This window comes from Ailuropoda melanoleuca, chromosome 2, assembly GCF_002007445.2.
Source record: "Ailuropoda melanoleuca isolate Jingjing chromosome 2, ASM200744v2, whole genome shotgun sequence".
NCBI lineage: Eukaryota > Metazoa > Chordata > Mammalia > Carnivora > Ursidae > Ailuropoda > Ailuropoda melanoleuca.
Window position 1 is genome coordinate 165,595,365 of NC_048219.1, and position 12,789 is coordinate 165,608,153.

Genomic DNA, 12,789 nt, shown 5'->3' on the forward strand with positions numbered 1-12,789 from the left:
GTGTGGTTTTCAGAAATTTCCCAGATGATTTTAACGTGCAGCTAGGGTTGAGAACCACTGAGCTAGAGATTATGAAAATTATTGTCAAGTATGAAATCACCTAGATGCTATGCATTAAATATACACTTGCTAAGGGTGTGATAGGTCTAGAATGGCAGTGGCAAATGCCTCAGCAAATAATTTCTACCTAGAGGTTGTTGTTGTTGTTTAAGATTTTATTTATTTGACAGAGAGAGACAGCCAGCGAGAGAGGGAACACAAGCAGGGGGAGTGGGAGAGGAAGAAGCAGGCTCCTAGTGGAGAAGCCTGATGTGGGGCTCCATCCCAGAACGCCAGGATCACGCCCTGAGCCGAAGGCAGACGCTTAACGACTGCGCCACCCAGGCGCCCCTCTACCTAGAGGTTTTAAGATACCAATTTGATTTCAGTCCTGCTCAGGAGAAAGTGATTACTTGTATCCAAACACTTAAGAGTAGTGAAATCCTATTTTACCTCCAGGATTTTCTCATACCAGGGATGAGGCCCTCATAAGGTACAAATTAGTAATGAAAGATTTGGCAGATTACTCCTTAAAAAATATACACATAATAATTCAAACTCTGGGAAATGAGCCTTAGAATATAATCTTCAATACTGAAAGTTTTACAGTGTACATAAAGCCATTATTTATAATAGTTGTATTTCTTAAAATTCTGATTTTCTTTGAGGAAATGGGGATATTTCCTACTGAATATTGATTGGAGAGAATAGAAATTTTTTTTTAAAGATTTATTTATTTATTTATTTGATAGAGAGAGACAGCCAGTGAGAGAGGGAACACAAGCAGGGGGAGTGGGAGAGGAAGAAGCAGGCTCCCAGCGGAGGAGCCTGATGTGGGGCTCGATCCCACAACGCCGGGATCACGCCCTGAGCCGAAGGCAGACACCTAACAACTGAGCCACCCAGGCGCCCCGGAGAGAACAGAAATATTTTTGAATTGTTTTTAAATTATACAATGATTCAGAATTTAAACTTGTATTGGGTAGCATGACCTGGCCATAAAAAAGGTTTTCATTCCTAACGTGTATTAAACATTGTTAAAGTGCCAAAAGTGATTGGTCCTTTAAGTGAGTTTTAGAAGTGAGTCCCACCCCTTTCTGATGCAACATTTGAAGAAAACTAGGGCTGTTACTATGAACTATTTCCATCTTATTTGGATTAGAACCCAGGGCCAGATTTAGACCTTTAGAAACCCTAAACACGAACGACCATATTTGTACCCTCTCCTGTGTTGTTCAAAACAATATTAAATCATAAAATAATTAGAAGTAAGTCCAACAAAATTCTGATTTCCTCCCCAAGCTACCTGGCTACATTTTTTGCAGGGGAGGGATGGGGGAAGGGCTCATAAAATATTTTTAAGTTTTTTGAGAGCTTCCTCTGCTTTATTATACTTTAAACCAAGTTTTCTCATCTTAGGTTCCTCATTTAAACCACAGAAGACTATATTCTTTCTTCTTGAGAATGTACACAATTAAGGATAGTACACAACTGGAACCATACATAGGAGGTAAATTCATTTATAACTGCATTCCTAGGTTATTAGGGCTTGAATCTTTCATAGGTTTAGTTTGCCTATTAGTAATCTAGCTCTACTGAGATCCAATCTCCTTCTCCTTCCCATCCTCTATAGGGGCCTTGGCCTTGTGGGGACAGGACAAGTATACCAGTAGTTGAGAATAATCAACACTGTATGAAGCAACATCTTATGATAGTTAAGTGCACAAGTCCGTGAGGCTGAGTGTCTGGTTCAATCCCAGCTGTACCACTTACTAGCTCTGTGACCTCCTACAGATGAACCTACCTTTTCTTATAAAAGGAAAACAGTACTTACCAGACACTACTTTATTACTGAATTATTGCATTTCCTTTAAAGTGGTTAGAATGGTGCCTGGGATTCCTAGAACCCAGTAAATTTTGTTACTGTTTCATTCACTTGAGAAGAATCTCTGGATCATAAATTGTGACCTGCACCACAGCTATGTATGTGTTAGCAGGACAGTGTCTCTACTATCTTCATATTCACTATTTTATTACAGTACCTTAAAGTGGCTTTTCCCTTTGTATTTGCCCTGTATTTTCTAAGGTTTTCAAAATAAGCAAATTTACATTTTTAAAAAAGGAAAAAATGGAAACTGTCCAACTGGTCAATCTGATCCTCCCTAATGCAGATCCAGAGTCAAGGCAAAAACAAATTAAGCCAGTCTTCATGAGTTGCCTTAAGCCATTCTCTTCTGGAACTGATAATCTTTATCAGTAATTTTGGATTAAGGCATAATAAACAAGATATTTTAAAAATGCATTTTATATTGCTTGGATCTGAAATAAAAGGGAAAATAAAGCCTTAGTCCATAAACAAGGAATAATAGCTATGAGGGGGAAAAAAAAGGCCTGAGACTTTTCTAGAAAGTACATATAAAGAAAGGAAAAGAGGGCCTGGGGCTGAGCTCATTCCACCCATGTTCTAAAAGACGGCAAAGTATATCTTCAGAAAACACAATGTGGGAAAGAGCAAAAAGTTTACTGACGAGAGAATTAACTACTGGTAAGAGTACAGGGAAACAGGCACTTTCATACATTGCTGAAGAGAGTGTAAATGACAGGTAGTAATGCTAGCTCCTCTTTAGAAGGACCTTAAGAGAAAATTTTCTAACACTTCAGTTTTAGAAACAGTTGTGCTTCATCTGAGAAACTGATTTGTCTTATATTAAGGTTTCTGAAGGTCATTCTCTCTACATTTGGCTGCTTTAAAGTTCAGAGATAAATCTGTATCTCAACAATAACATACAGAAACGTATGGCACATTTTATGTATTAATTCCACTTCTGCCTTCATGTTATTTATTATTTTATGGTAATATATGTAATTTTATATATTGCTTTAATTAGTTCTACAAATTGCCTTAATAGGGTGTCCTATAAATAAAAAGTTCAGACATACATAAATAAAATGCCATGCTTTGAAAAGAAAAATACAACGAAGGACCATTTTATGGTATAAAATTTAGGTAAGATATAAAATTAAGTCAGGGGAATCCAGTCAAAAGCCAAATAAAGCTGTATTTTTATATTGTACAAAAGAAAATTTACATTCTTAATGTAACTAGATACATCTAGAGGAAAATTACACATCTCTCAAGAAACACAATATTTAACATCTCAGGTTTCTGCATTGCAGACTGATAATGAATTTTATACATCTTTATTTACAATAAATTAAAATAGTATTTCATCTCTGGCAGATATTTACAAGGTCAACAGTGACTACGTTTCACATTTCAACAATCAACAGCATTAACCAATTCAGTAAGACAGTTAAGATAATGGCTTACATGCACCAATAAATATGATCTTAAATGTGCGGTTTTTTTCTTCAGCTCTGAAAAAATGAAAGTTTCACTAGTCCTAGGTTGAAAGGACATCAGTCAATAGAAATCTTTATTTTCTTCATGCCTCTCCTATTTAAATTTTCACGAGCATGATTCTCTGAATACTTGGGAAATTTATACCAAGCTGCAGGTTGATGCTGATCTGGAAAAAAAACCCAAGAAAAACAAAACAAAACAAAAAACAAGAAGAGCTGATCTATACATTCCATATCCTTTTATGAAGCAAACATGTGAAAGTGGGATATCTCCTGTTTACTTGTCCATTGTGACAGAGATCAGACTATATAATGCTATAATAAAAACCTTCAGAAATTGTAGCTAAGAAGAGCCAAATTATTATGAGAAAAATAGTGGGAAAATAATCTTTGCACCATAAAAATGGTTTCTCTTAACCAGTTACAATCAATGTAAAGTCAGCATAATTTTTAGAATGAGAATCAAGATTCACCGTAAAGTAGTTGAACTTATTACAAATATTTATTCATTTTTTAATAGATTTTAAGTAATCTCTACACCCAACATGGCGCTTGAACTTACAACATACAAGAGTCGCATGCTCTAAGGACTGAGCCAGCCAGGCACCCCACAAATATTTTTAAACAACACACGGAGCACTGAGCTTATCTCTCAATTCAGCCTGGATGATAAAACAAAACAAAACAAAAAAATCCAAAATCTCCATTAGTAATTGTTAGCCAATCTTCTCTTTCCAAGACAGCTGATCAATACATTCATTACTTTTTAACTACCACCTGATACGAAAAAAAAATACACAAAATCTGTTTGCAACATTAGTTAATATACATTTTGTGTTTGCCCAAAGAAATTGTTACTTAATAGTTTAAGTAAATCCATTAGTTCTTATTGGTCTATACACTTAAAAAAATGAGTGTTTTAGCTGTTTACTGCAAAGAAAAAAAAAAAAAACACCCAGAGTGATTATGTACACAAATTATGTAAAAACATAACATTTTAGCCAATATCATACTTACTGGAAATAACTGCCATTACTTAAAAAAGTGCATTTCCATAACTCCGCCCTCAATTTTATTAAAAAAAAAATCCATGATATCATACAATATACCAATTTTAGGAGTTTCTCCTCTTTTTTATTCAATACTGATGAATAGAATCCTTGAGTTAAGGAGACATGAAAATGTGCCATATGGAATAATATTTGGCCTTCTTAACTGGTACTTTTGCTGGAGGTCTAAAATGTTGACGTAAGAAAACCTCAAATGGAATCTTGTAGGAACTGTAGACCTATGTTGCAAATCAAAGAAATCTTAGAGTATTTATTTCCCCCAGGGCTAGAAAGCAATCCTTTATGTTAAAGGGACCTCATTCCTTTGTAGTTAGGTACTTTAAAAATTGTATTTGGTTGAGACATTTTCTTTGGTAAATTTTATAATCAACAAAGTTGTAAAGAATTTCCTCTGATACAATTAACACTGAGCTGTTGACACTCAAATACAGCAAACCAGTTTAATATCAATTCTGTAGTTGGGGATGGATTGTCCAATTAAGTTCATTTCTCTTTGAAAATAAAAATTTTCTTATTGAATCTACCTCCAGATACACAATTATAAAAAAAAAAGACATATATACTGTAAGCTACACTTAATTCCATTTTTTTGGTAAAATCTATAAGCCTAATAGCATAATAGCAGACATCTGAATGTGCCTTAATTTGTAAACATTTTCTCAAGACCCAAAGTAAAACAGAACCTACATTTCTGTACTATGCTGCCAGTTATTTCACATCATTCCCAGCTTTCTGCTAACTTCTATCCTGAACTCTTTGCTCATGTGTATATTTCTCATGTGACTAGTGGTTAAGAAATACTGAAGCAACTGAAGTTTCCCAAAGCCTGTAGTTGTGTGCGCAGGTTTAGAAGGAATGTGCCTATAGGGGTAAGGGAAGGTTGGGTGATGAGGACTCCTCTAATTCTAATGGCAGGATCACCATACAGATTTCTGGCACTGCCAAAAATCTAATATAGTTTAAGTGCACATTGGTTGACTTTATGAATATTATTTCCTATGTATATTCAGTGCCAATATGATATACCCATTAGGTACAGAATGCAGGTAATACTAAAACTTATGCCTTATAGTATCAACATGACCACTCTGGAAATGGAAAATTGTACCACTCTGGTGACTCATGATTTTATTAGCACTGTTAACAATTTTACACTGCATTCCATCTTATAATCTGGCAAATATTCTAATTTTTGAAAGTTTAAGTTATCAATAACTTCTAGTAGGTTTTCAAATAACTTGTTTCTCGAAAGCACTTTAAAAAAAATTAAAGTATTACAAATGAGTGTCTCAACCGACTTAGTGGTTTGAAACATGACAATAATCATTCAACTTGAAAGATAAAGTCTCATATTCAGACTTTAACACAGCCATAGCATAGAAAAGTTGCTCTAAAATTCTTACAGATTTTCTGATCACTGGCATGACCTATTAAACATTTTTAACCTGAAAAACAAATACATAACTGAAATACTGATTAAAACAAAAACTTTGTAATCCAAAATCAGAAATGGAGAGCTCCTCCTTGCCAGTGTTTATATAAATAGTATACTACCCCCTAACGACAGATACTAATTTTTTAAATTTATAAATGAACATGCAGAGAATTAAATGAGACAACTGATTGTGAACTAAAGTACTCAGAAATGGACCCATAAAAACCTCACAAAGTGAGGTAGCAGAAACACCTCACTTCCTTAAAAAAGTCACAAAAATAGTGCAAAAAAAATCTGAAAAGTTATTCTCAGTATTCCAGTGTCTAATAAATAGTTACAATTAATTTAAAGCTACTAAGTGGAATTTGAGAATATACATTGGAAATATTGAGCTTATACAGCTGAGACTACCGCATTTAAGACATTTTATACGGTATATACACTTTAAATGACATAATGGTCACCATTCCATTATGGAATCATAAGCTTCACACTATAAACCTTTATCAACCACATAAAGAAATATTGCTTGTATCTATTCTAAAGCACAAGTAAAGTTCAATTTTTTTCAACATTAGAAATTAATGGAATAAAATTTATTTCATCTTTACTTTGCAATACTCCATTGCGCAAAACAATTAACTTGCTACCAGGTGACTGTGAAAGCTGGCAGATTCAATTACTTTAAAATAGGTAGAAACACTGATCAAAGCCATTTCTTTGGGTTTATCTTGCATTTAAATAAATCCCCAGAAATATAATCAACTACAAAATGGCAGCATACAACTGTTATGTGGCAGAAAATAGTAAGGCATAAATTAGAATAAGAAAAATGTATCCTTACATCTGTGGTATAGATACCTACATTTCCAACACTTCCCCATCTATGTTTATTACTGTACATTTTTTCTGGATTAAATAGTTTTCTTAATGTGCTATATTCACCAACTACTAGACCAGAACTGTAAAGAAACTGCAGAAATGGAGAGTGTTACATACCACATTTACTATAGTATGAGTACAGGGAGGCAGTGGGGTGTTAATATGCATTTGACGGGAGACAGTTATATTCTGGCTCTGCTTCTTAGTTATGTGACTTTGATCATGTCACAACCTTTTGAGCCTCAGTTTCCTGAGGATAGGTATTTGGGGAGGGGTCACTGGGTGACTAGATTATTTATAGGGTCTGTCTAGCACAAAAATTCTGACTATAAACAGGCACAGAAGAGTAACTGGGAGAATAAGAGTGGTGGCAGGGGTCAGGATTTCAAATTACAATCACTTCCCCCTCCAGCTTCTCAAAATATTTTTATATTTAAAATCTTACTTCTAAGTTAGCTTTTCACACTTTACATTTTAGGTTGATTTCTAGTAACATAATTAAAATTAATGTAATAGAGAAGAGTTACCAAAAGCTTCAGATATTTCTTTGTATTTCTTAATCCAACCTGGCATAGATGGCATCAAACAAATTGACTTATTATAGAAAACAAGTATCTTCTCTGTAATGAGCTTTTCCACGGGGGAAAGACCTTTTCTTATGAAAGGTAATACATACATGCATACATACATACATACAGGTTGTAAAAGAATAAAGTATGACTATTGCTGGCATATATGGGTTACAGCTGTTCTATACCTGAAAACTATTTTGAATTAAATGACAATAATGCAAATTAATATAAAAGAAATCTCTTAGAAAATTTGACTTATGGTTTATTAAACTAAATTTTAATTATATCTTGCACAGGAAATCTGTTCTAAGACCCTGAATGCACAGTTAGAGCTAAATGAAAGGTTTCTTCATTAAGGCCAAATCACATAACTTAAAAGAACAAAATGTTACAGAGTTCTGAAACATTAATGGGTATGCATACATACAAAATATGTATATACACACAGATAAGTGAAATCCTATAAGCTGAAAAGTTTTCCAAAACCAACTTTTCAAGTTTAAGATTTTTAACAAAAGGGAGATTTATTATATTTATTACAGCTTTTGCTGTAATTTGGTATTATTTGTTTTTTGGGTTTTTTTTTTTTTTTTTGGTGTGTGTGTGTGTGTGTGTGTGCTTTAACTAAATCAAGGTAGATTTAGATGCCATTAAAGACACAACTTGTTGAATTCAAACAACCTGCTAGCCTCCTAAATGAACCAGGCATTTCTGCCATAAAGTGAACGACCTCCAGCCATGGCCAAGATCTTACCGCTTGGTAAGAACAATGCTCTTTTCTTTTCCTACCTGAAGCTTTGCTTTCCTCAGTATGTTATAGATCTCTAGACATTTATTTTGGCTGCTTTCAAACTCATTTATCTGACATCCCTTAAATTAAAAGGGACATTTAACGTATGTCTTTGTGATATATATATACATGCATACACACACAAGCACACACACACACAAATCGATACATTTCTATTTATACACTTTTAACTTTATCCTAGACTTTGGCAACGTTGTAGTAATAGTACTGGTTGAACTAGATCAGGTTCTAGTTTTCCATTTTCTATGAGCTGAAAAGTGCTACAGACTGCCAAATTCAAATAAGCGTCTCATTGTTCTTATAAAGATTCTAAAGAAAATCCCCTCCAAAAGAAAACAAAACAAACCCTCTTACAATTAAATAAGAGGAGGAGAGGGGAGGTTTTCAGATGTGGAAAAATACAAGAGGCATTTTTCTGTACTTTATCAAAATCTGTTAGAATTTTAATTGATAGAGATAATATTTTAAACTTTGTTAATTAGGAGAATACTTGCTTTCTATAAATTCAGTATATTTTTCTTTCACAATAATAAAATAAAAATGTCTAAATGTACAAAGCACTAATACCTCTGATGTATTTTGTGGAAGGATAACATATAGCAGTTCAAGTCAAATACACTGATTTTCAAAAACCAATATATTTTTTTCTTTTTTCAATCAAGCATTAGAGCCTGAGACCCAAAAGAACTTATACTGAAATCTTACCCAACCAAATCAGAACTAAAAAAAAAATTTTTTTTTTTTTTACTAATAATGCATTTTTGTAGCCTCTTAGCACAGTTACCAAATGCTACTTACATACATTCAACATCTAGCTTACTGGCATGATTTCAAAGTTTTAAAAAAATGAGAAACTTTTGCAGATATATGATTAGAAGGTACACAAATTGCATTACATTAAACACAAAGGCAGTGTGGTCCTTATAGGAGAAATCAAGTCGGTACCCCCTGGTAGAAATGTTCTATAAAAATGTGTCACGTTGAAGCATCAGTGTTTTCAGCCAATTATCTGTCCCTGATGTATTTCCTTGGAGTATATGATCTATCAGGACTTCAGGTTTCTTAATCCAAAGTATCTGACTGAATTTAGGTACATCTAGAAAGCAGCTGAAAGGGTTTCTCCAATAGTCTGACATCACAGAAAGTGGGTTGAGAAATCCCTCTCTTTACCTGAAGACGTACTTGTTCTACTTCAGTCATCATCAGCTCACAAAGGAAAAAAAAAAAAAAAACAACCTATCAAAACTTCCCCTCACACACACAGTCCCACACAAGCTAAACAAAAACCGCCCCCTCCCCCCGCACAAAACCCCAGCACCAAAGTGTCAATCATTCCTGGGAAATAGAACATGCCCCTTGGATTCTCTGATTTGTTAGTTGTTCAAACTTTAAGGACAGAAATGACCTATGTCCTTGTGGGGAGGAGGGAAGACATGTTAATAATGACTGTAGAGCCATTGAGAAAGTGCATTATCAATTACACAAACAACTTTGAGCCCTGCCCTCCAAAGGAGGGGGCCACACTTGAGTTAAATGCCTCAGTAACTGAACATTTGTGTCCTCGAAATAAAGGAGATGGGGGGAAAAAGAACCACCCACATTTTAATGAAAAAGTGCAGCAGTCTATCACCTTTCCCCATGCTTCTCAAGAAAATGATTGCACAGACTCAGAGAAGTCCAAAGTCATAGCAGAATCTCTGAGGCACTCCTGGTTAAAAGAGAAAAAAATATGATCCAGTAATCTCCACAGTTCTATAGATTATGAGAACAAACCCGTTTTGTGTTTTTTTTTAAAACGAAAGCCAAAGAATCATTTCATAGGGATCACATACACCATTTCCTCTAACATAACCTCAGTCTCACAGTGTTGAAATGGGACCGATCAGCCTACGATGGATTGCACATCACCCAAGGAGAAAAGAAGGCATGGAAAATGCATACATTTTATACTGCTTCACAAACACATTTACAAGGAATAAGGTGAAGAGAAGATATAGGAAGGAGGAAAAAGAAAACCTTATTGCTGTTTCCATACAAAATACAGTATGAAGATACCTAAACTAAATCAAATCTGATTACGATGACCAATATTTTCACAATGTGGGATGAAGTGTCTTATACAATGAAATGTTCAGTTTAAAGGGTAAGCAGAAAGATGAGAGAGGATGTCAGAACTACACCTGGGATATTAGCTGCATATTGAAACTTGGGGATCGAGACTGCTTGGTTAAGGGAGCTCCTGGGCTGAGGAGCTCTTTACCTTCTCCAGCTTGACCTAGCCGGTCTTCCTGTAGACTGATAGTTGAGTATCGATTAACATTGTTAGCTGCTAAATTAGTAACTCCCTCAGTGCCAACCCCAATGCTGGTACTTGCTTGACTGCCATTTACATAGTCAAATGATTTGCTTGAGGAAGCACTGGCTGTCCGGATTAGACTTATACTATTGGTTTTTGGCACCACCTGGCCGGCAGGCAGGCTCAGGTGTTTCTTCATCGGTGTCAGCTCAATGGAATCTACACTAAGATCAGCTGGTTGCTGTACATACTGCCTGCGAATGACTGAATCTCGAGGGCTCTCACTGGATTTGATGACAGAGGCTGTTTCTTTATCCTTAGCTGAACGCCCAGTTGCTGCTTTCCTTAAGCTCCCCCTCTGAGAAGAGGAGGATGGTTTGGTCCCAATTGGCTGAGTGCTGAGGGAAGCCCCTGATGAAAATCCTTCATCTGCATCATTTAGGTTTACCGACTCTTCTCCATTTACACCCTCAGCACCTAAAAAACAAATCAGACAGACTCAGCAATAGCTAAATTAAAAAAGAAGGAACTGTGAATAAAAACTCAACTGACCTTATCTCTTGGGTAATGTTTGCTATAGACTGGCAATGGCCCTGTTGTCAACACTTCCCCTAAATAATTTAGGGGAAGAAAGTTTAATCTACACAGAATTCTAATATGTTATTCACTCTGTTCATTCAGCTTTAATTAGTCCAGCTTTTGTAAGACTATACACTAACTTAGTACCTCAATATTTAGGCATATAAAACAACTTTAGGTGAAATACATTTTGTTACAAATCTTTATAATATACCCTTGTCTATTTGAGGTGACCATATCTATCTGTTTAAAAAAAAAATCAAAATTTTTTATCTTCCTTAGCCCACCATAAGAGAGACCATACAAAAGAGACCCTCTTCGGATTGCAGTCACCCAGTATAATGCCAAACTCATTATCCCTACAAGCCAAACACTTTTTAAGGCCAGTACAATTTTACTCAACAGCTAAGTACGTCTACGTGGCTTTAAAACCTTTAACATGGAATTACTAGAGTTTTTAACTCAAAAAACTACATCGTTTCCAGTAATTTCATACTTATATTTTGTCTTATGGGGATATCTACTCACTGGTTTCCATATTTTCTCGACCAATTAATGTGAAGAAAATATTTGATTATCAGAGAGTAACTAGTAGGAATAGTTAAGGATTTTTACTTTCTATATTATGTAGCTGCAAGAATTTAAATTTTTCATCTTGGGATGTATTCTTGTCATAATCACAAAATACTATGGTGTCCCATTACATTTTATGCAGAAACCACAGTTAACGAAATAATCCTTATCTTGGGATTTTTGTTAGAAAGGGAGAAGCATATCTAATATATTCAATTTGGGTTTTCCAGAAAGCCTAATCCTCTTACTGAAAGTATGATCAACACCCTCTTGGAAAGTAATACATTTGCTTCTTTCAAAACAGACAGCAGTTTGCTACATCATTATGTATGTTTGCCAGACTGCAAGAAAGTTTAATCTGAATCTACATACAGGTATCAATATTACAGTTAAGGTAAAATATTAGGAAAGAATTCTAAACAAATATTACTTTAAGATACAGGTTATCTAAGTAAAATACACATAAAATATTTAAACACAATCTTTATTTAACAAAGTACCTAGAAAAATAAAAATATTTTCTTAGATATATTTTCTTATATGGATTAGCTATTTCTTTCCTTCAAAAGAAGAACAAAATAGGCTATCTTTAAAGCAAAAGGCATGTTATTATATCCAGCAGTTTAATAATCTTCAACCATCATGCAAAGCCATATGAAAATGCAGCTGACACCACTTCTCTCAACCCCTTCTTCAAAACAATACATAATGCAACTCAAAATGAAACTTCAAATTATATTCATATGGTATCATCTCAGCAATTTATTTACAGTTACTATAAAGAACTCTGAAATGCCCAAGAAAAGATATTTACTGATTCACAATTGTATCAGTAAAACAAAACTGGAGTGAACAGAAATGTATCATCAGATATACATCTATATTTACTGAGGAAAGGAGACTGAGAGACTTAGTGCTAGCGTCTAAATCTTGCCTCATGCAGGTCTGATGCCCAAGCAATATGGCCATAAAAGAGACATAAAAGCCACCATGCAAGAGAATCTGCTGATATTTTATGTAATAAGAAATGCTCTTTCAATACAGTGGAACACTGACAATACTTTAATCACAGGCATTGTCCTCAGTTTGGCAATAATTTTAAATCCGACTTTAAAAGTCACGAAGAAAATATTACTTGACAATCAGGATAAGGGTATGTGATGGGCTTA

At 34.6% G+C, this 12,789-nt stretch overlaps 1 protein-coding gene across 13 annotated transcripts in view; it reads right to left on the reverse strand.

Moving 5' to 3' along the window:
* Window positions 1–3,073: 3,073 nt before the first annotated feature.
* Window positions 3,074–12,789, reverse strand: part of FAM126B (family with sequence similarity 126 member B) — an 82,681-nt gene continuing 72,965 nt past the window's right edge. For all 13 annotated transcript variants that reach the window (XM_034654938.1, XM_034654940.1, XM_034654944.1 and 10 more), the window contains one exon: window positions 3,074–10,945. In XM_034654938.1, the coding sequence (XP_034510829.1) occupies window positions 10,347–10,945 (599 nt within the window). In that variant the 3' untranslated portion in view covers window positions 3,074–10,346. The remainder of the gene's footprint in view (window positions 10,946–12,789) is intronic.